The sequence below is a fragment of the Lepidochelys kempii genome, chromosome 6 (assembly GCF_965140265.1).
Source record: "Lepidochelys kempii isolate rLepKem1 chromosome 6, rLepKem1.hap2, whole genome shotgun sequence".
In the NCBI taxonomy this organism is placed as follows: Eukaryota; Metazoa; Chordata; order Testudines; family Cheloniidae; genus Lepidochelys; species Lepidochelys kempii.
The window spans coordinates 103,393,141-103,415,796 of NC_133261.1; the positions used below are offsets into that span (position 1 = coordinate 103,393,141).

General features: G+C 41.2%; 1 protein-coding gene across 1 annotated transcript in view; it reads right to left on the reverse strand.

The window, feature by feature from the left end:
• Positions 1-22,656, reverse strand: part of CATSPERB (cation channel sperm associated auxiliary subunit beta) — a 101,612-nt gene that overhangs the window by 50,238 nt on the left and 28,718 nt on the right. The window contains exons 9-17 of the mRNA XM_073350352.1: positions 21,509-21,541; positions 20,852-20,918; positions 10,581-10,627; positions 9,642-9,794; positions 8,503-8,655; positions 7,727-7,871; positions 6,823-6,974; positions 5,363-5,517; positions 3,204-3,397 (exon numbers count right to left, since the gene is read on the reverse strand). Of these exons, the coding sequence (XP_073206453.1) occupies positions 3,204-3,397; positions 5,363-5,517; positions 6,823-6,974; positions 7,727-7,871; positions 8,503-8,655; positions 9,642-9,794; positions 10,581-10,627; positions 20,852-20,918; positions 21,509-21,541 (1,099 nt within the window). The remainder of the gene's footprint in view (positions 1-3,203; positions 3,398-5,362; positions 5,518-6,822; positions 6,975-7,726; positions 7,872-8,502; positions 8,656-9,641; positions 9,795-10,580; positions 10,628-20,851; positions 20,919-21,508; positions 21,542-22,656) is intronic.

The window sequence follows — 22,656 nt, forward strand, 5'->3', positions numbered from 1 at the left end:
TGAAGGAAGAGAAAATTGTCTCAAATTTTGTTAAAATACAGTTCTGATTTCATTGTTAAATAATGGGTATATATACTTTTGTTCCTCTTGAGTGATGCACATGTGCATACCATATCTGAGTCCTAACAGCGTTCACCATCACCAGAGCCTAAGAAGAGGCATAAGAAGCAGGGGAGATTGTTGGCACTAAGGTCTACTAAGCATGGGGATAAGAGTAGAGTGCAGTCTAAGTACTCCTCTGCTTTGATACCGCAGAAGATGGAACCATTGATTCTGGTGCCTACGGGGGTGCCATCAAGTCCGAAGCCAGAAGGAACTCCTTCCACATCCGTGGCACCACACTCTGACACTATCTCAGTACCGGCCATGCCGGAGGCATTTGTGGTTGCCAGGGATCTCCTGATCCTGTCGGTGCCAACATTGCCAGCAGTACAAGAGCCAGTGCTATTGGTGCTGGTGGACACAGGAGAACTAGCAGGATCATTACAGAGCACGGTACCATGCCAGCCTCATGTACCCCGGATGGCTCTTACTTTGGTACTGTGAATGAGAAAACCCATGATGCTCACTTCTCTATGGACCTCTCCTCCTCTGCACCAATTGCTGGCACCATCTGGAATGGCACCTTTGTGGTCAGCGAAAGGAGAGTCATTTTCTTCCAAATTAGAGGCTGGGTCTTACATTTCCCATTCTCAGAGCTGCTCCTGCTCCCCCTCCTCTAGATGTTTCCACCCTTCCTTGCTACACAGGTCCTGAATTCTCCAAGTTAAAGGATTTGGCCCTAAACAGTAAGCTCTTTGGGGCAGGGACTATCATTTATTTTGTATTTACACAGAGCCTTGCAGAAAGTAGCTCAGTGAGGTTGTTGCTTTTAGGTGCTACCACACTATAAATGTTAAGTAATAATAAACCCATATAATGTCCCCCAACTTTTCTATGGAAGGCAGATATGTAAGTAATGAAGTAAGTTATCAGAGAAGGCAGATGGAATTTAAAAGTTGATAACTAGCAAGTTATAAATTATTTTTTTAATCCTATTAACTAGAAATACCACTATTAGAGAACATTAATGTATGGAATTTTGGGGCAGAGAATAGAGTAATGCAATTTGAAATCGTCACCTGTCTGATATTCAGACATTTCAGATTTTGGAAAAGAAAGGAGATGTTATTTACCTGTACAGCAACTGGAGTTCTTCAAGATGCTTTGTCTCTATAGGTGTTCTGCTTCAGATGTGCATGCACCCAGTATGCCTGTGGTCGGAGATTTTTGCCAGGAATAACTAACTGTTTGGTCCACACATGCATCCTAGTTATCATTGTGCTCCATTCCAAGGGTATAAAGGGCAGTGTGGCAGGACCAATCACCACTCCATCACAGTACCCAGCATAAGCTAGGGACTCTGAAGCAGAGGTGAAGGAAGATGGGTAGAAGAACATCAACAGGGACAAGACATCTTAAAGACTACCAGTTACTGTACAGGTAAACTCTCCGAGCAATTGTCCCTATGGATTTTCCACTGAAAGTGCCACCCAAGCAGTAAACTAATTATGGAGAGGGTGTTCAGCATCCTGTCTAGTACAAATGAAGTACTGCACTGCCAAAAGAGGATTCCAATCCAGAAGTCTCTAGACTTCTAGCCTACTGCCTCGAGAAGGTATGAATAGAGCCCCAAATAACCTCTTTACAAATATCTATAACAGAGATACTTTTCAACAAGGCTACAGATGTAGACCCAAGTCTAGTGGAGTGAGCTCTAAGAATAGTCTGGGTGGGGAGGGGTCTAATGTCATGATTTTATAACATGTTCTTATTCACCCTGAAACCAAGTTCAATACTCTGAGTGGAAACAGGTGAACCTTTCTGCAAATGAAATAAAGAGCATCTGGGAGGTTCTTAAGGACTTTAGTCTTTGGAAATAAAAGGCTAATACTCTCTAACGAGTGAAATCTTGCTTCTTCAAGATTGGCATGAAATTTAGAGTAAAATATTGGTCATTGAATGTCTTAATTAAGCTAGAATTTGGATACTATTTAGTCTTAGCTGACATAGTAGCTACTAGGAAAGATGTCTTCACTGCAAATGTAGGAAAGAACGTCTTGCTAAAGCTTAAACAGGGGACTCAAGTGCTAGAAGGACCAAATTATGATCCCAAAGTACAGGTAATTTACCTTAATAGGAAAAAAAAGTTTCAGTAACCACTTGATAAACCTATGTCTTTGTGCGAGGGGAAAAAAAAAAAAATCAAGAAACCATCTAATGGAGGGGAAGCTGCTAATAGCTGCCAAATGCACTCTAATTTAACTCAGTGACAGCCCCCCATTTTTTAGGAATAAGTAATCTAAAACATGAGATAGCTGTGACTCAAAAGGAAGCAGACCAAATGTAGAACCTCTTTCATTTCCCTTGTAGAAGGTTTTCTGCTGTTAGAATGTCCTGTACTATAGAACCATGGAGACTGACATGAGGGCATTTGCTGTGGGTGGAATTGTTCATCCCTATCCTGCCTGGACACCCAAGACACCCTTTCTGACTGATAGTCTAGGAAGGGACTCCTAGGAAAATAAGGTAGTGTGTTCTCATCTCTGTGTTGTGAATCTGATAAGAGACATCAAATTCAAAAGTGGGGCATGCAGTAGAAGGCGGAGTAATTTGTGGTAAAGTCTAAGCTATGGTCAGTACTGAAGATTCAGTTGGTTTTGATGACAGTCTTGTGACTCATATTGACAGGTGCATGTCTCCTGACAAAAGAAGGGATTTCAATTCCTCTGGAGATCCTGGGGTAGAATAAATCTATCTGGTGCTGGTGTCAATTGAGGAGAAGGCACTTCTATATTAATCCTACATGAAAAGAGGTAGCTGGTACTGGTAGTGGAATCATTGATTTAGCCAATACTGAATAACTCTTAAGAACTGACCACTTTGCTGGTGCCCAGGACTTGCTTGCCTGTCAAAGCAAAGACAAGGACTCAGAGAAGAATTTGAGATATCTAGCCATGAAGAAATAGAAAAGAAATTCAGTTTTACACTTTTGGAGAACTAACCCCACTGAAATATGAATTCCTTTATCTGCAGGTTAAATATAGTGTACATTCAGACAGCTAGAATGGGTGATTTCTTTTTGTAAAAGGTCATATATAACAGGTTATCTTCCAAAAAAAGGACCTCATTACTGTACAGAATCAATAGTATCTGTAACTTACGTTCAGGAACAAGCTGAAGCTTAACTTTGGTGATGTCTGGCGCCTTCAGTACACGTAAAGAATTACCTACAAAAGGGCTTCTACCTTCAGATTCAAAGGGAAACCTCCTCAGAATGTCTACGACGACAGAGGATAAATATTGTGGAGGATATCCATGATGGAAAACATTGACTATTGTAGCTGATCCGAATGGCCTACATGGGCAGGAAGCATACATTTGTTATGACATTAGACAATTTGCTAATTAAAGAATGTACACATGCTTAAGTCCAACCCTATTCACAATCCTACTTAAGCACATACATAAATCGAATTGACTTCAATAGGATTTAAGCATAAGTTTAGACAGTTAAGCATATGTTTAACCACCATTCCTGAATGGATATGCTTTCATGAACTGGGGTGCTAGTCAGGTCTATTAGAGTAGAAATTACCCATGTCTGTTTCCAGCACAAAGCCAGAACAGTTGGACTGTGTACAATGTTGGGTGCGAGTTGCAGAGATAGAATTCACTTCCTAACCTGCAGGCAGGCTGTGGAGCTCCAGTGCAACCCCTCTGAAGTTGATATTCCAGCCCATGGACTACAAAAGCAGTCACTGCCACTGTTCCTCTTCTACTATGTTCCTGCCTCTGGAGGACTTAGTGCAGAGGCTCTCTTACGATGGTAGCTGTTTTCAATCACCATGTTGTTTTAACACACATGGTGCTAAAAATGCTGCCAGAGCCAGAGAAACAGCTACACTAAGGTTCCCCGTGGTCCCAGCACTACTGCAGCTGAACTGGTCTTAGAAATGGTAGGAATTTTTTTATAACAATTCCATAATGTAGACAAAGCTTGAAGTAAATTCTTGGTGCATCAGAAAGCTGCAGCTGAAAAAAATCAATCCAGATGCAAAGGGAAAGAAGAGTGAAAGAGGCTGTACTGATGATTTCTACTGTTATTTCTGAAGAAAGACAGGTGACTGCTGGCAAGGGTAGAGTGGGGAAGCTTGGTTTGCTGCAGAGCTCAAAGCATATTTAAAATATAACTGCTGATTGACACAGTTGATTTGTTTCTTTACCTATGCAGCCCTTTGCCTGTCTGCTGAGACAAGCAAAGAGTTGTACTGGTGGCGGTTTGTGTCAGGTGGTTCATTAGTGTCAGGTGTTCATTAGTACTGCCACAATGTACTTCACACAGCAATCAGAAGGTAAGATTTAGCTCATTAGACAGAGAAACTGTCTCTAATGATATTGAATGCTCTAGTAGACATTTATATACAACACAAAGTCAACACAGAATTAGGTTATGACTGTCTGCTACTGTGGAAATGAGGCACTGGGCTGAAGAAGCAGAACTGATGTAAACTGGCAGAGCAGTATTAGGACATTTTCATGAGCATTACATTCATTTACAAAATTTAAAACCAAAAATAACCAGAAGCAATACAGGAACTAGACCAAAATGAAGCTTTATGTGGTCTCAACTATCTCTAAAAACCCCTCACACCAGTGTTGGGCTGATTTAACACATGATGTTAGTGTACACAAGAAGGAAGTAAATAAAAAGCTGCAATAAATCCAAGCTCCATTAAGAGACACACACACAAATGTAAGGGCTAGATACTACAGTCCTAAATCAAATAAAACTACCATTGAACTCCCACTGGACTTACTCGTCTCCTAGTAAACACCACTTCCTTCATGACTCTGCTATTTTACCTAGACTGTTTGCTGCCATCGTTGCTTCATTGGACAATCAGAGGGCAAGTGGGTCAAATTTCCAATGTTTGCTGTTAGCCATCTGGCAAAGAAAGGCTTTCCAAAGGCCACTGAGCATCTATTAGACTTCAGTGCAAGCTTTGCTTGCAGTACACCAAGACTGGACCCATCCTTTGCAGAATGGAAAAAGTAAAAATTGACAGAAAAATCTATATTCAGCTAAAACCTGCCCTTGGTTATACCCAGGTAACCCTATTAAAGCCAGTAGGTTTGCAAAGTATGATTGAGGGCAACTCTTTGCCTAATGTTTACACGTTCCTAAAATGATATTTAAGACATTTTAATAAAATACAAACTATGAAAAAAAGTATTTAGCAATGCCCTTTTAAATGATTAAAACATGAAAATATTGAATGCTCTTTGATACTAATAATATATCAAGAGTTAATCTATTTACCAATATTGTAACACTTTGCCTTTGTGCAGATCAGAAAATCTTGCCTTTCGAATATTTCTTGATTTTCCATTCAATGGGATATGTTCAAAAAATACCATTTGCTGTTCAGTGATGTATTGTGGAGACAATGGGCCATCAAAACCTATGTCATCCTCCTAGAATGAAGGGAAAATGTTGGTGATTATCCTTTTTCTTTTTATTCTTTGCCTAAACAATGTAAAATAGAAAATTGTGCTGATGCCTTGAAAACCGATTAAAGACAAATTAGTAAAATAAGCACATTTAAAATCTGTTTTTTCTCCCCACATAAAATGTTACAAATATTTTCTAACACCTACAGGACTTTCTAAAAATAGATACTACCCCATTAAAAAGGCAACAGTAACCAAGCTTAAGAGAGTGGTATTTGAGGTACAGCAGTCATTTCCTTTGCTAAGTAAAGGGAAAACTGCAGCATCTGAGATGTATAACTGTCTGCAAATGTTTTTAAATGGCAACAAAGGTATTTCTTTTGAGTTCACTGATTGTTTTTAAATAGTAAGAAAAAAACCCAGTAAGTACAAAGACTATATTATTGGACAATTACTTGTTGCCCATTTGATTTAACAGGTATTATGCCAAATTCTTACTGCATCATTATTAGCACCTATGGACCAGGGTCACATTTCCTGCAATATTTATAATTGAAATGTGATTATTTTTTTAGGTTAGCCATGTCGCTTAGGCCCATAGACTGATCAGATTTTACCTATGAGTGACTAAACTCCACTCAACCTCCTGCTTCTTATTCCCGCATCATGTACTTCTCTCTATTACTGTGAAAGAAAGCTCATTTCCTCATAGTTCTTACCTTCATACCTTCTCTTCTTTTGGTATTATTCAGTACATTATTCTGTCTCACCATATGCATGGGAATTGCTCTGCTCACTTAAGTAAAATGTTACTATTTAAACTCAAATTCTGCAAAGCATTGAGAAATAATTTGCGTGAAAGATACTATATAGAAAGAAATGCAATTTACCAGCACCTGCTCTATGTGTGAGCAGCACTGGGTGATTCAGCTCTCTTCCATTTAAGGTGAAATCCACTTGTGTGTGAAGGGCACACTCAAAACCCTCTGCTCTATTCAAGCACAGCATTGCACCATCTGCTGGTGGGGAAATGCCTGTGCAAACTTGTGCTGAACCCACAGGATGGTCAGACGATGCTGTTTGAGATGGAATGGAGAGATGGACTACTATACCCACACTCAGTTGTGCTCAGCGTAAAAGTAAGAAAGGTCTGTGACTTATTCCAGGTTGCGGACGAGAAATACTCAAACAGGCGCTGCACAGCATCCTTGCAGTTGTCCATCCACCTCCTCATATGAAACCCAGTTTCCTTGAACTTTGTGCACTGGGAGGGAGGAGTGGTTTTAAAAGTATTCTACAACAGTTTGATAATTTGGTTATACAACTAACCTGCATTAGAGTGATAACATCAAGCAGTCTTATTTCCAGACTATCAGAGACTGATTCATTCAGAGAAATTATATTTAAAGACCCCAAGTGGTCGTAGTACAAATTGAAAACATTGTGTGCTGATGTCGTAAGCTTGGTATATCTTTCTAAACCTACAGAGAAAGAACATAGGACAACAAGTTGAAAATAGGTCACCTGCACAAGCAAAACTTGGTAGCGTAGTGAGTTTAGGTTTATTGCAATAGGGCTGAAGGGTGCTGCTGGCTTCTGAGGGAGCTGTGATGGCTCAGGATGAAGCCTCTGGTTTCAAAAATCTTTGAAGAAACAAGCTTATGGTAAGTTAATAAATAAAAACTGTTTAGAGCAAAATCACAAACAAATGTAATTGAATGATTATCTCCTAAGGCACATACTATTTAAGGTCCTGATCCTGCACTGAGCACTGAGATAGGCCCTTGTGTCCATTATCGTCAAAGAGGCTCTGCCTGGGTCAAGGGATCCATGCATACATACTCATTGCAGGCTCAAAGCCCCAAGGCTCAGTCCTGCAATGAGTTAAGTCAATGACAAAACTCCCACTGACTTCTATCATAGTGTAGAGCATACCATTATTGATGCTCAGCCCAATCAGATTATCTGCTTTGCAGTTTTAGATGTGTATGTTAATGTTAGTAACACAAGTTTTCCAACCAAATGACAGTTCATTCAAAACTTAACAGAAGATATGAATTGAATACATTATTTTTTGTAGCAGTTTAAAAGATTTCTTGAATCCCATCAGCCAATGTACCGTAAAATAATGTAACAAAAAATAGCTTTAATTGTTTTTTCTGGAGCATGGTTAGCAAAGCAGCTGCCCTGGGTCAGTTCCTGACCACTGCAGAACTAATTCTGAATTCCTCACCTGCCTTAGCAAAGAAGATGCTTCCCTTGTCTGTCACAAATGCAATTGAGTGACTATAAACACATGTATTTGTTTTTATAACTATTTCATTCTCCAGAGTGATTAACAACATAAAAGTGTTGCCTCCATCCTCAGAAAACCAGACCTATGGAAAAGAAACAGTTGTGACTGTTAAACTGCTATCTGCATTCACAGCTTGTTCATAGAGTATTATAGAGACAGAATCTTTTTCAAATTAACATTTGCTGGAAATAATCAAAGTAAACACCCCAGCCTCACAGTTATAAAAATGCAATACATTTTATTGCATGCATACATAAGTATTACAGAAATACCAAGCTGTCTCAATATCTACAACTTGATGTTTTTAGAAAATAACCCCTATCTGGCATTACAAGGTTTCCCTGTAACTAAAATTTGTTCATAATTAACTAACTCACTATTTGAGTATTTCCTCCCTCCCGCCCCAATTAAAGGCCTATCCTTACTTAAGATGAGCAGTACCTCACTCCACAAAGTCACACGTGATTTAAATGAGACCATTCACAGACACTGTTCAGTGGCACCAAGGTCTACAGAATGAGGCCCTGTGAGAAAAGTTATTTCTTCCCACAGCTAGAAAATGCATGACAGTTTCTCATTTTGATCTTGCTTCTGCTGCAGTCGATAGGAGTTTTACAAAATTTCCTCAAGGGGAACAGAACTGGATCTTTCATTCCTAAAAATCACCATTAAAATTATACTTCACTTCCATATATATTCCCATAAATACACACCTGGCTTCCATAAACATAGAGAAAGTGACTTCCTGGATGAAAAAACATTCCAAAAGGCAAAAACGTAGGGTCTGGAAACCAAAATACTGGAAATTTTGTTTGTCTGTTCAATTTGTGGTCTGTTATCTTGTACACTGAGACCACTGCTTTACTCTAAAGAGAAAAAAATATTAACTATAGACATGTACAATTTTTGCACAGTCATTAAAACACTAGCATACAGAATATCATAAGAGAAAGAATCTATAGCACATTTAAATAGTTATAAATTTATGTCATACACAGTAATACACAGAATTTAGAGAGGAAAACCTGCACATTATTGTGTAACTGCGCACAAATTTTTGCTTTTCATTGACTGGTCAAAAAGAAACATTCCCTAATTTCTTGTAATTGAAGGGAAAGGCTTTTGTCGCATTTAGAAAAGATTAAAACTTAAGTTCTGAAGAGGGGGAAAAGTGGTTGTGAATAAAGCAGAGTACTAGGAACCAGGAGAGCTGGGTTTCCAGCTGTGCTACAAGACACCCTGGAAACTGCAATAAAATGTTAGATTTTCCTCATCAAAATATAGTTGCTCATGAAGAGCCATTTGCACAGATAACCTTTTTCAGTGCAACACACCTAAAGAAGGACCCATTTTATATACAGAAATAAAGGAGAAATATACCTTTACTACTACACACTTCTATAGCACATTCCATGCAAGGATTTCAAAAAGGGCCTGCAAAACACTAAGGTGAAGTTCATCCTTGTGCAGAAGTCCAACACCAAGCCAATTCACCACTTCGATCCAACACAGGCCTTGCCCTGGACTTCTGCACAGGGGAGAATGTCACTGTAGATTAATAAAATTTTTATTATCCTCATTTTACAGATGGGGAAACTAATGCATAGAAAGGTGAAGTGACTTGCCCAAAAAGCAAACCCGTGAAAGAGTCAGGGACAGAACTCAGATCTCCTAAGTTTCAGTTCCCCTCCTCTAATAATCACCGATACAGTTTGGCATCCTTTATCCAAAAGCCATGGTCTTGGACAGAACAACAGAATGGCATGGAAGGATGGGCAATTTAATTTAAATTATAAATTAAAGTTCAGATGTGTTAAGAGGCAGAAATTATGCCTGCGGTTCCATACTGTACCTGAACATTTATAAGACTTATTCCAGTGTTCTGCTGATAGTCAACAAGAAATGTCACTACTCGTCTAGAAAGTGTCTTTCCACCATGAAATCTACGGGGTAAGCAACTGTACCATTCTGTATATGGATCATTACTATAGAAACAGGTAGATACCTAAGAGGAAGGAAATATGGGATTAGGAACTCAATATGGTGAAAGTTTGTATGGGTTTTTATATAGTGTATCATAAGCTTGGTTTCAGAACAAAATGGAGGATCAGATCCTCAGCTGGTTTAAACTGGCTCAGCTCCATTGACTTCAATAGAATGCTTGTGAGCATTAGACTAACAAAACTGCACAAGCCTTCGCACAAATCCCTTCAGCAAGACCAGATTTAGTCTTACTCGGGTCCTGGATTTCTTCTTTTGGGCAGAAATTGACAACCATCTGGAACCAAGCCTACCTCTATGTTGGATCTGTGATATGGACAAATGGGAACTAGTAAGTAAGTGGAAGTTAATGAGAATTTTCCTGGAGGATTAAGGAAGCGGCTCAAGTAAACAATTGCAACTTTAGGCCCTTTAATCTTCAACTAGATCCACGAAGACAGCCCTTTGTGCCCATGTGGCGCCTAACTGACTTTAATGAGATCCACATTGGTGCTGGGGCCACCAATGTCACCCAATGGAAGTATCAACAGGGTCATAGTATGAGCTAAATGTTATTGCATATTAATATGGAAAGCAATTTTAAAGCTAAGAAACTAACTAGGGGAGATATAGCGTGCCAACTTTTTACTAATGAGCTGTGACATCAAGACTTTACATGTTCAGACAGAAAAATGGCAAAGAAATAGGAAATTAAAAAATATAGACTGATATCAGTGGGAATACTGTTGCATCAGTACTGCAGTTACGATCAACCAATGCAAACCTTACCTGGTTTACTGCACTACCATACCTGGCTTAATGTCTTATCTTTGTTGAACAAGAGGCTAATGTAATCCACTAGGGGAAAAAAAAAGGTATATCTAAAAGTCAAAGTCAGCATGAAATAGCTGTAATATAGTTTTATAAAAAGAGCAATATGGTTTCATCTTTATGGGACAGATTTCCCAGAATTGGGGCCAGTTCTTCAAAACAGCTAAGTACCGAACATACTCAGCACTTTTGAAAAAAAAAGCTTATATCAGCTCATATAATGTGTGTGTATGTGTATGAATATAAAAAAATAAATAAAAATGTTATACTCCCCACACACCACCAACTCTGTTCCTTATTCAGAGGGGGAACCTGTACAAGCTGATTTGGGTTTAGGCAGGCTGGAAAGGGAACTATCACCTCTGTGGTATGTGCCACATTTCATCCAACTCTATAGAGACCCTTCCATGGGTTCTCTTTAGGGTTCCAGTTCCACCTGATTCTCCATCCCACCAGAGTCTAGGTAAGTTACATTGTGTCCCCCTCCACCATTTGAAAATCCCCTTCAGGGTTCTGGTTAAATAACATCTTTGGTTGAGGGAACTCCTAGAAGGCTGCTGGGGGTTTGGCTCGGCACTAGTGGAGAGACAGGAAGCCTTTAAGTGGCAGTCCCTCTCCTCAGGAGAATTCTTCAAAATCTGTGAGTTTGAGGATCAGAGCAGTAAAATAAAGAAATTTGTATTTTTTAGATATGAAAAGTATTTTTCAGTTGACGGATAACTGGAAAGGCTATAAATGAAAAAGTGAAAAGCTCTATTGCTAAGCTAGAATCTCCTACATTACACCAAGTGAGAACAGGAAATGGCTAAAAGGTCACAAAGCACTGCTAAAAGACAGTTAGCTACATGGGGAGCAATTTTAGGATAATTGTTTCTTTCATTTCCCCTTGACAAAGAGGTTTGGAGGGGAGGTGGATCTACAAGAAGATATCTGTACGGTAGAACCTCAGAGTTATGAACACCTCAGGAAAGGAGGTTGTTTGTAAATCTGAAATGTTCGTAACTCTGAACAAAACATTATGGTGGTTCTTTGACTTAATACAGCTTTGAAATTTTACTATGCAGAAGAAAAATGCTGTGTTTAACCATCTCAATTTAAATGGAACAAGCACAGAAACCGTTTCCTTACTTTGTCAAATCTTCTTTTATTTAAAAAAAAAAGTTTAAGTAGTTTACGTTTATCACAGTACTGTACTGTATTTACTTTTTTGTTGTTGTCTCTCCTGCTACCCGATTGCATACTTCCAGTTCCAAATGAGGTGCGTGGTTGACCAGTCAGTTTGTAACTTTGGTATTCATAACTGAGGTTCTACTGTATTCTGTTCCATACCTCCTGTTTTAATCCTTTTTCCCCTACTCCCCTCTCTTATGCTAAGTAGTCCACTGAATGAATAAAAGGAGAACTATTAATCTGGGAAATGATAACCAACTGAACAAACAAGTAAGGTAAATGACAAATCTGGTATATGGACAAGCTTACTCTATAGACTGCATTTACATGGAATAGAGTTTGTGAACTGGATTTGTGGAATGCTGATTTCAATCTGCCTGTGTAAAATAGCTACTGTGCACTCACATACAAGTACAAATGAAAATTAAGAACATAGAAAATATCCATTGGTGTTAGAAAAACTCTTTTACTCCATATGCTCATGCAAAGGATGGGAGATGAGGGACCTCTTGTAACTGTTTACACAAATACACCTGTAAATAGTTTAAACCAGTGTGTAATTGTCTGGGTTAAATTTTTGCTCCCTCTTCAAAGCTTGAGTGAATGGGCTTTACACAGGGACGTGGGGAAGAATTGTCACCCTAACCTGGAGCTAGGTTTCAGAGCCGCCACTATGTGGCCACTACAGCAATGTCTGGGTTATAAGAGCAGCTGCTGCTTGTTCTGTGCCCACTAAATAGTGCTCTGATCAGTGGATCTGTGAAGTCTATAGATTCACTGCCCATCCCAGCAGGACCGCTGCATTGCCTTGCAGAGAACTGCTGCACAGCAGTGCTGTAGGGCACTGAGAAGGCTCAGGTTTCCCTTCCATGCAGCCTCTCTACTGCCTATCCCTCATGCAGCAGGAGAGGTTACTCACCTTGGGCAGTAACTGGAGTTCTTTGAGAAGTGTGTGCCTCTGTGGTGCTCCACTTTAGAGGCACATTCGTCCCTGTACCTTCGGTTGGAAATTTTTGGTAGCAGTGGCTGTTCTGCCCACACATGTCCTACACATCCTTGTGTCCTGCATCGAGGCTATATAGGTCTATGTGGCCAAGCTGCTCTCATTTCCTTCTTTATCACAAAGGCAGCTCCGAAGCAAGGGGGGATGGATAGTGGAGCACCCACGGGGACACATATCGAAGAACTCCAGTTACTATACAAGGTGAATAACATCTCCTCCTTCGAGAAGTGTCCTTGGGGGAACTCCAATTTAGGCGACTCCCTAGCAATAACCCTTTAAGAAGGTGGGAGTTTAAGAACAGAGTCCATCACTGAAGAAAGAACTGTGTTGCCTACTACCCCATCTGATCTTGCAGCATGATTTAGGGCATAGTGGTTGGAAAACGTTTGCATCAAGGAACATGTTGCAGCCCTGCAGATTTCAGCAACCAGAATGTCTTTGAGTAGAGCTACAGATGTAGACTGTGACCTCGTAGAGTGTGCAGTCACTTTTAGAGGAGGTGTAACCTCAGCTAATCCGTAAGGCAATAATACATCCAAAGATCCACTTACAAAGTCTGTGAGTGGAGACAGGTGCTCCCTCAGACCTATTTGCAGTAGAAACAAAGAGTCTAGGGGACCTCCTGAATGGCCTAGTTCTATCCAAGTAAAAGGCTAGTGTCCTCTTAACATTTAGTGCATTAAAAGCAGACGACTGTGTAGACTGTGGCTGAAGGGAAAAAAAAAGAAAGGTGAATAGTTTGGATGATATGAAATTCAGAAGACCTGTTAGGTAAAAACTTTGGATGAGGTCATAAAGATTACTTTGTTCTCCAAGGAAAAGGTAAGGGAGCATCTGCCATTAGAGACACCCCCACCCCAACGTTTAGAGCAGAAGTGATGGCCACTAAGAAAGCAGCCTTTGTAGACAGATGTAGCAGCGAGCCTGTAGTTAATGGCTCAAAGGGTTGTTTCATGAGACAGTTAAGAACTAGGCTGAAATCCCAAAGCTATGTAGGAGCTCTAATCTGCAGAAAAAGTTTGATAAATCCTTTTAGGAATCTCGCTGTGGCTGGATGAGCAAATACTGAAAAACCTTCTACTGGCACATGAAAAGCTGCTATTGCTGCTAAATGAACCTTGATGGAAACTACTAGGAAGGCCTGAATTTTTCAATTCCAGTAGGTAATCCAAGATTGAGGAAACAAACAGTAGAAAGATGGCACCACTTCTCTATTTCTGAAAAGTATGTCTAGCAGATTCCTTTCTGGTATTTAACAATATCTTTTGTACTTCCAAAGAACATGTGATCTCTAATCTTGAGAGCCCATGGAGGAACCAAGGTTGCAGGACATTCGGATTGGGGTGAAGTGTCTGATCCACATCCTGAGACAACACTCGAGGTTTGATTGGGAGCTGCCATGGAGTGTGAGAGATAAATTTGATGAGGTAAGGAAACCAAACTTGTTATGGTCAAGTTGATGGAACTCCTTGCCAGAGGATGTTGTGAAGGCCAAGACTATAACAGGGTTCAAAAAAGAACCAGATAAACTCATGGAGGATAGGTCCATCAATGGCTATTAGCCAGAATGGGCAGGGATGGTGTCTCTAGCCTCTGTTTGCCAGAAGCTGGGAATGGGTGACAGGGGATGGATCACTTGATTACCTGTTCTGTTCAATCCCTCTGTGGCACCTGGCATTGGCCACTGTTGGAAGACAGAATACTGGGCTAGATGGATCTTTGGACTGACCCAATATGGCTGTTCTTATGATGCAATCAGAATGACTTTGGCTTGGTCCTGTCTGATCTTGATAATGGCCTTTAAGAGCAATGGAGTTGGAGGATATGCATAGAAAAGACCCTTTGTACATGCAAAGAGGAAAGTGTCTCCTAGAGGTTGGTGATTGAGTCTTGCCAGGAACAGAATTTCCTGTTCTTTGTGTTGGCTGACGTGGCAAGAAGATTGATCTCTGGAAATCCTCAAGCTACAAGTATTATGCTAAGGATTTGAGAGTCCAGCTCTGTGATACATGAAAAGGGGGGAGCGTAGCTCCCTTTTATGGGCACCCAGCCTTCCAGTTAGCTATAAAAAATCCCTCTTAGTACAGTAACTCCTCACTTAACGTTGTAATTATGTTCCTGAAAAATGCAACTTTAAGCAAAATGATGTTAAGCAAATCCAATTTCCCCATAAGAATTAATGTAAATAGGGGGGGTTTAGGTTCCAGAGAAATGTTTTTCACCAGACAAAAGACTATATATGTAAAGGGTTTAACATTTTTTTAATATATCTACATATACATATATACACACACACACACACACACACACACTATAAGTTTCAAACAAACAGTATAATGCTGTACACAGCAATGATGATTGTGAAGCTTGGTTGAGGTGGTGAAGTCAGAGGGTGGAAGAGGGTCGGATATTTCCGAGGGAATGCCTTACTGCTAAATGATGAACTAGCACTCGGCTGAGCCCTCAAGGGTTAAGAAAGCCCATTGCCAACTCTGCCCACATATCTATTCAGGGGACACCATCACAGGGCCTAATAACATCAGCCACACTATCAGAAGCTCGTTCACCTGCACATCCACCAATGTGATAATATGCCATCATGTGCCAGCAATGCCCCTCTGCCATTTACATTGGTCAAACTGGACAGTCTCTACGTAAAAGAATAAATGGACACAAATCAGATGTCAAGAATTATAACATTCATAAACCAGTCGGAGAACACTTCAATCTCTCTGGTCACGCAATCACCGACATGAAGGTCACTATCTTACAACAAAAAAACTTCAAATCCAGACTCCAGCGAGAAACTGCTGAATTGGAATTCATTTGCAAATTGGATACTATTAATTTAGGCTTAAGTAGAGACTGGGAGTGGCTAAGTCATTATGCAAGGTAGCCTATTTCCCCTTGCTTTTTCCTACCCCCCCCCCCCAGACGTTCTGGTTAAACTTGGATTTAAACTTGGAGAGTGGTCAGTTTGGATGAGCTATTGCCAGCAGGAGAGTGAGTTTATGTGTGTGTGTGTGTGTGTGTGTTCCCGGGGGGGGGGGAGAGGAGTGAGAAAGCCTGGATCTGTGCTGGAAATGACCCACCTTGATTACCATGCACATTGTAGGGAGAGTGGTCACTTTGGATGAGCTATTACCAGCAGGAGAGTGAGTTTGTGTGTGTATGGGGCGGGGGGGTGAGAAAACCTGGATTTATGCTGGAAATGGCCCACCTTGATTATCATGCACATTGTAGGGAGAGTGGTCACTTTGGATAAGCTATTACCAGCAGGAGATTGAGTTTGTGTGTGGTTTTTGGAGGGGGGTGAGAGAACCTGGATTTGTGCAGGAAAAGGCCCACCTTGATTATCATACACATTGTGAAGAGAATGGTCACTTTGGATGGGCTATTACCAGCAGGAGAGTGAGTTTGTGTGTGGGGAGGGCGGAGGGTGAGAAAACCTGGATTTGTGCTCGAAATGGCCCAACTTGATGATCACTTTAGATAAGCTATTACCAGCAGGACAGTGGGGTGGGAGGGGGTATTGTTTCATGGTCTCTGTGTGTATATAATGTCTACTGCAGTTTCCACGGTATGCATCCGATGAAGTGAATACTGTCTCCCACAGTATTCTTGTCAGCAAGTTAAAGAAGTACGGGCTGGATGAATGCACTATAAGGTGGGTAAAAAGTTGGCTAGATTGTCGGGCTCAACGGGTAGTGATCAATGGCTCCATGTCTAGTTGGCAGCCGGTGTCAAGTGGAGTGCCCCGGGGTCGGTTCTGGGGCCGGTTTTGTTCAATATCTTCATAAATGATCTGGAGGATGGTGTGGATTGCACTCTCAGCAAATTTGCGGATGATACTGAACTGGGAGGAGTGGTAGATACGCTGGAGGGCAGGGATAGGATACAGAGGGACCTAGACAAATTGTAGGATTGGGCCAAAAGAAATCTGATGAGGTTCAATAAGGATAAGTGCAGGGTCCTGCACTTAGGACGGAAGAACCCAATGCACAGCTACAGACTAGGGACCGAATGGCTAGGCAGCAGTTCTGCAGAAAAGAACCTAGGGGTGACAGTGGACGAGAAGCTGGATATGAGTCAACAGTGTACCCTTGTTGCCAAGAAGGCCAATGGCATTTTGGGATGTATAAGTAGGGGCACAGCGAGCAGATCGAGGGACATGATCGTCCCCCTCTGTTCGACATTGGTGAGGCCTCATCTGGAGTACTGTGTCCAGTTTTGGGCCCCACACTACAAGAAGGATGTGGATAAATTGGAAAGAGTCCAGCGAAGGGCAACAAAAATGATTAGGGGTTTGGAACACATGACTTATGAGGAGAGGCTGAGGGAACTGGGATTGTTTAGTCTGCGGAAGAGAAGAATGAGGGGGGATTTGATAGCTGCTTTCAACTACCTGAGAGGTGGTTCCAGAGAGGATGGTTCTAGACTATTCTCAGTGGTGGAAGAGGACAGGACAAGGAGTAATGGTCTCAAGTTGCAGTGGGGGAGGTTTAGGTTGGATATTAGGAAAAACTTTTTCACTAGGAGGGTGGTGAAACACTGGAATGCGTTACCTAGGGAGGTGGTGGAATCTCCTTCCTTAGAAGTTTTTAAGGTCAGGCTTGACAAAGCTCTGGCTGGGATGATTTAATTGGCGATGGGTCCTGCTTTTGAGCAGGGGGTTGGACTAGATGACCTCCTGAGGTCCCTTCCAACCCTGATATTCTATGATTCTAAGTGAGCTGTAACTCACGAAAGCTCATGCTCAAATAAATTGGTTAGTCTCTAAGGTGCCACAAGTACTCCTTTTCTTTTTGCGAATACAGACTAACACGGCTGTTACTCTGAAACACGTTGTTAATGTAGCCTCACACTCTACAAGGCAGCAGGAATGGAGGGAGGGGAGACAACATGGCAGACAGACACAGAGACACACACCCTGTGTGTGAGAGAAAGAGAGATGCGCATTGCCCCTTTAAGTATGCTGACGCCACTCTAAGTACATTACCTTTTTAATTAGATCAGCATGTTGATCCTGTCCTGAGCCCTGTCGTGTCCTCCCTGCTCTACAGAGATGGGGTAAGCGGGGCGCCCACCCTGCACACCAAGCAGGAGGCTCCCGGGAGCAGCTCCAAGGCAGAGGGCAGGAGCAGCACATGGCAGTGTGGGGAGGGACAGCTGAACTTCCCAGCAATTGATAGCCTGGGGCGGCTGCCACACAGGGAATTTAGGGGAGCGGGAGGCTGCCGGTCCACCCTGGTTCCAAGCCCCCACCACTAGCTCCAATGGGCTGCTCTTCCTGCAATCAGTGGATAAAGCAGGCAGCTGCCAAACAATGTTATAAGGGAGCATTGCACAACTTTAAACAAGCATGTTCTGTAATTGATCAGCAACATAACAACAAAACAATGTTAATCGGGACAACTTTAAGTGAGGAGTTACTGTAGTTGTTCTTTACTTGCTTTACCTATAAAAGGTTAAAAAGTCTCCCTGCATAGGTAAAAGAAAGGGAGTGGGCACCTGACCAAAAAAGAGCCAATGGGAAGGCTAGAACTTTTTAAAACTGGGAAAAAACTTCCCCTTTGTCTGTCTGTCTCTGTTGTTCTCCCAGAGAAAAGGGAATGCAACTATGGTGTAAGAAGCTTGGGGACAGGTATGAAAAATCATCTGAATCATACCTAGAAACTACTCATTTGAAACCTCCAGATATGTAAGTAGATCAGGAAATGTCTAGGAAGACACAGTTAGGTTTATTTCTTTATGGCTTGTGGACTCCTCAGTGCTAACCCAAAATGCTTTTGTTTTGCTTGTAACCTTTAAGCTGGTCCTCAAGAAGGTCATTCTTGATGCTGAATTTTTGTAAGTGGGTTTTTTATATCTAGCAATAGCCTGAGTTCTCAATGTATTTTCTTTCTTTTTGTTTTTAATAAAATTTACCTTTTTTAAGAACAGGATTGGATTTTGTGTCCTAAGAGGTTTATGCACGTTTAATTAGCTGGTGGCAACAGCTGATTTCCTTTGTTTTCTCTCTCAGGTCTTCCCCAGAGGGCAGGAAGTACAGAGTCTGAGTCAGAATGCTCCTCCAAAGATTGTATCGAACGTGACAACTCCTCCTCATGGATAGTCCAAGATGTAGGTCTCCCAGAAACATGAGCAGTCAGTGACCCGGCCAATTTCAGTACTGAGAAGCATCCAGAGCTTGCAAGAAGAGGAGACTCAGGCTCATCTGGTACCATAAGGTCTTTCAGCTACCAGAATTCCTGCAGCAGAACAGAACTTGGTACTGGCACCAATGACATTGCAGAGGCCGCTGTGCGAGGCACTAATGGCGGCACTAAGGAGGTTGAAGATTCAGTCTCTTGTTAGTAGTAGTCTTTGATACCAAGCCCTTAACCAAAGAAGTATGGGACTTAGCTGAAGACTTAACATGCTTAATACTCGGAGCTTCACTAGCACTCCTCTTGGGTCCTGAGGTCTCTGGGGATCGGATCTTCTTTAATGATGAACTCTCCATTGTTTTGCTCCTCTTATCCCCTTCCTTATACTTGGAGTGGGAAGCTCTAAGTACTGGCAGTGTGGTAATCAGTACTGTAATCAAGGAGAGCATTAGGATGCGGGGGCTAAACCCCTGGTCTGTAGAGCCAGTGATGGCTGATGTTCCCACAGGGCCACCAGGACCCCAGGAAGCACTGTGGAGAATAGTTGCCACAGGAAGTACCTCCCAAGGGAGCCAGAGTGACAGTACCTTGCGGCCCTCTGATTGGCCAATCATCCTATTTAATTCTGGAGAATGCCCCAGGAAGTTGTCTGGGCAACACCACAGCTTTTGGGCCTGCTACGACTCTGGACCTCACATTGTTTCCTGAACTCCAGCCTCCGATTTCAGCCCGACTCTGACCCTGACTCTTGCCTGGTATTACCTCTGATCTCCGGTCTCTGATCTTAACCTCACTTTGACACAGATTCTTGCCTAATGAACCCAGCTTTAGAAATTCCTGTGACTCATGCTCACTGACTACAGTCCCTGACACTTGTGGACTCCAGCCCAGCTGTGACTGCTAGGCCAGACTGTCTAGCCCCGGTCCCTTACAGAGAGTGTTGGAGACCGGGGTTTTGTTGCTGTGTTCCCCTTGGAAGCTCTCGATCACTGTGATCTCAATGACGACAGGGCACTGACAGACAGAAGATCCCTGTACAGGGGGTTTTTTGTACTTGGGTCCAAAGCCAGTCTTAAGGCATGCTCCATTATTAATAATCTCTACTTAATTTCCCTGTTTTTACAGCATCTTCCCTTAAAAGAAAAGCAGATTTTACACTTGCTGGGAATGTGAGACTCTCCCAAACAACGAATGCAGTGGGAATGCCTGTCACTAACAGGGATTGCTTGTCGACAAGAGAGGGGCCTTTTACATCCCAGGGAGCCCAGCATCACCAACAAAAGAAAAAGTTGTTCAAACCCCTCAACAGGGGAAAAAGAAAAAGAAAACAAAAGTGCGTGTGTGTGCACGCATGCACGTGTACATATTTTAAGAAAAGAAAAGAAACGAAAAGAAACATTCCAACAAACAGGCACATACTAGACCCCATCTCTGGATGCAGGTGGTTGAGAAGGAATCGAGGACCGTTTGCCCATGCAGCCTTGGTGTGTGGCACAAGGACGTGTGAGCACAGGCACGGGCAGAACAGGCACTGTTACCAAAAATCTCCCATCAAAGGTGCAGACACACGTGCACCTGAAGTGGAGTATCCACAGGGACACCACTCAAAGAACCACCACAGCACTTCTACTGTTTTTTAGCGTTTTTCATGGCTGGATAAGTTGTGGGAGAATGGTTGGGGGGGGATCAGCCCCTAAACTAAAGACACTTTATAGTTAAGGCTGGGATTTTCAGAAGATCCTAAGGGAATTTGGTGCCCAAATGCCATGGAAATTCAGTGGGATATGGATGCCTAACTCCCTTTGGCTCCTGTGAAAACCCCAGGTTAAGTGATTAACCCGAACACAACTCAGTTCCTAACTAGGCTTTACTTTTTTTCCTTTTCTCCCATTTCACAGATTTAAAAATTTTCACATCTGAACTTCTCACCTTCATAGCTCTCTTTGTTAGCTAGACATTGCACATTATACCATACGTTTGCTCTGAAATAATCATCCTATGAGAAACAGAGGGAAATACATAATTAAAATAATTGCATCCCTTTGTGATATAATTTTTCTGTACATAAATAATAGCTTAGTTTGCATTAAAGAATCCTGCAAAGACACTGGAAGGTGCAAGGAGGGTTGGGCTTGATCAATAATGTAGATAAGAATAAATACAGGTTGATGGAAAAAGGAATTGGAGAATACAGCCACTTCCTGAATCTCCAAGTCAGGAATAAGCAAGGCCTGAACATAAAGCTGTTGGAGGTGTAATTTTTCAAACATGTGAAACCAAAGTCTTGATAAGTGGTAGTTATTAAAAGATCCCATGATAATGCTACTCAGTGTCCACAGCCAAGTTCAAATCTGAGAAAGTAAATTGTGCATGCCTACAATTCCCTCTGCTGTATTATTCTTAGTAGGCTGGCCTAACTTAAAATGATTTTGTGAACTGTTAGGCAATTGTGGTGTTCTAACCCAGAAATTAAAAATATTTCTGTGATTTTTTAAAAATATTAATTCATTGGAGTAAAGTGATCTTATACTGTAAACACGGAAAACAAACAGAAGATTAAGAAAACTGCTTTTCCAAGATTCTCACCCTTTCAAAGCCACAGAAGTTCGGTTTGGTGAACTAGGGAAAAAAGAAAGCAAAAAATTAGTAATACTAGTATGTGATCATGTAATTAAAGATCATCATAATGCATGTGCACCAGGGGATGAAATTAAGGTTGTACACACAGCCTTAATTTTGGTATTTACTAAATGCTGAATGCTTGACTTTGCAACCTTAATAAAGTTCTTTTAGCATAGTTTTTTTATTGTAATATACATATTAAAATAATCAATAGAGGAGGGCATTTCTTGACAATTCATGAACAATAATATTAAGCATATTCAAATTCTCCAGCCAGTCCTTAACAATCAACAAATGCTTTTCCTATCAGTTATTATTAAATATGTTCATGATTAACAGAAATGACAGATGGGTCTGAGCTCCAGAGTTCAGATCCCAATTTGGTCTTTAATTTCCTCAAGTTGTTGGGACATTTGAATCCAGGGTTTTGATTTAGGCCTCTCTCCAATATAAACTGATTGAGAATCACTGGCTATCCAGTCTGCAATAAGTTGTAGAAACATGTACATTACAAATTATTTAAAAGTTAATAGGATTTGTTTTGACAACTTGTAATTAGGAGTTTTTAATTATATAAATATTTCAGTTACAAATCAGTCTAATTTTATTCTCATAGCTTCATTTTGTAAGTATATAGAAGTACATGGAGCCAAATTCTGTTTGCAGCTACACTCACACAAATCTCTATTGATTTGCTCAGGTGTAAATAAGGGCAAAATTTGGCTAGTGGCACGTACTTTGAGCTTTAAACAAGGTAAATTAGTAATCACATCAGGTCAAATCCTTAAATCTTAATCCATAAATCCTTACTCAGGCAAAATGATCATTTAGTGAGTGAGTGAGTGTGACCCTCAGAACCCACAATGCCTACTGACAAAGGGTTCGGTGCTCTGTAACGGTAACTCCTATCAAGCCTGATGCACTCACTACACCTAACACACTGCTTCCATGGTATTTATCCATAAATAGTGTTGTTTAAGGTATTAAATAAAAGCCAGTGACACACTTGTCATTAATATCATTGTGAAATGTATGTACTGACACTGTATAAGGAGTTATGTATACATACTGAAAATATATTGTAAAGTCTGTAACAAGGCAGAGTTAACAAA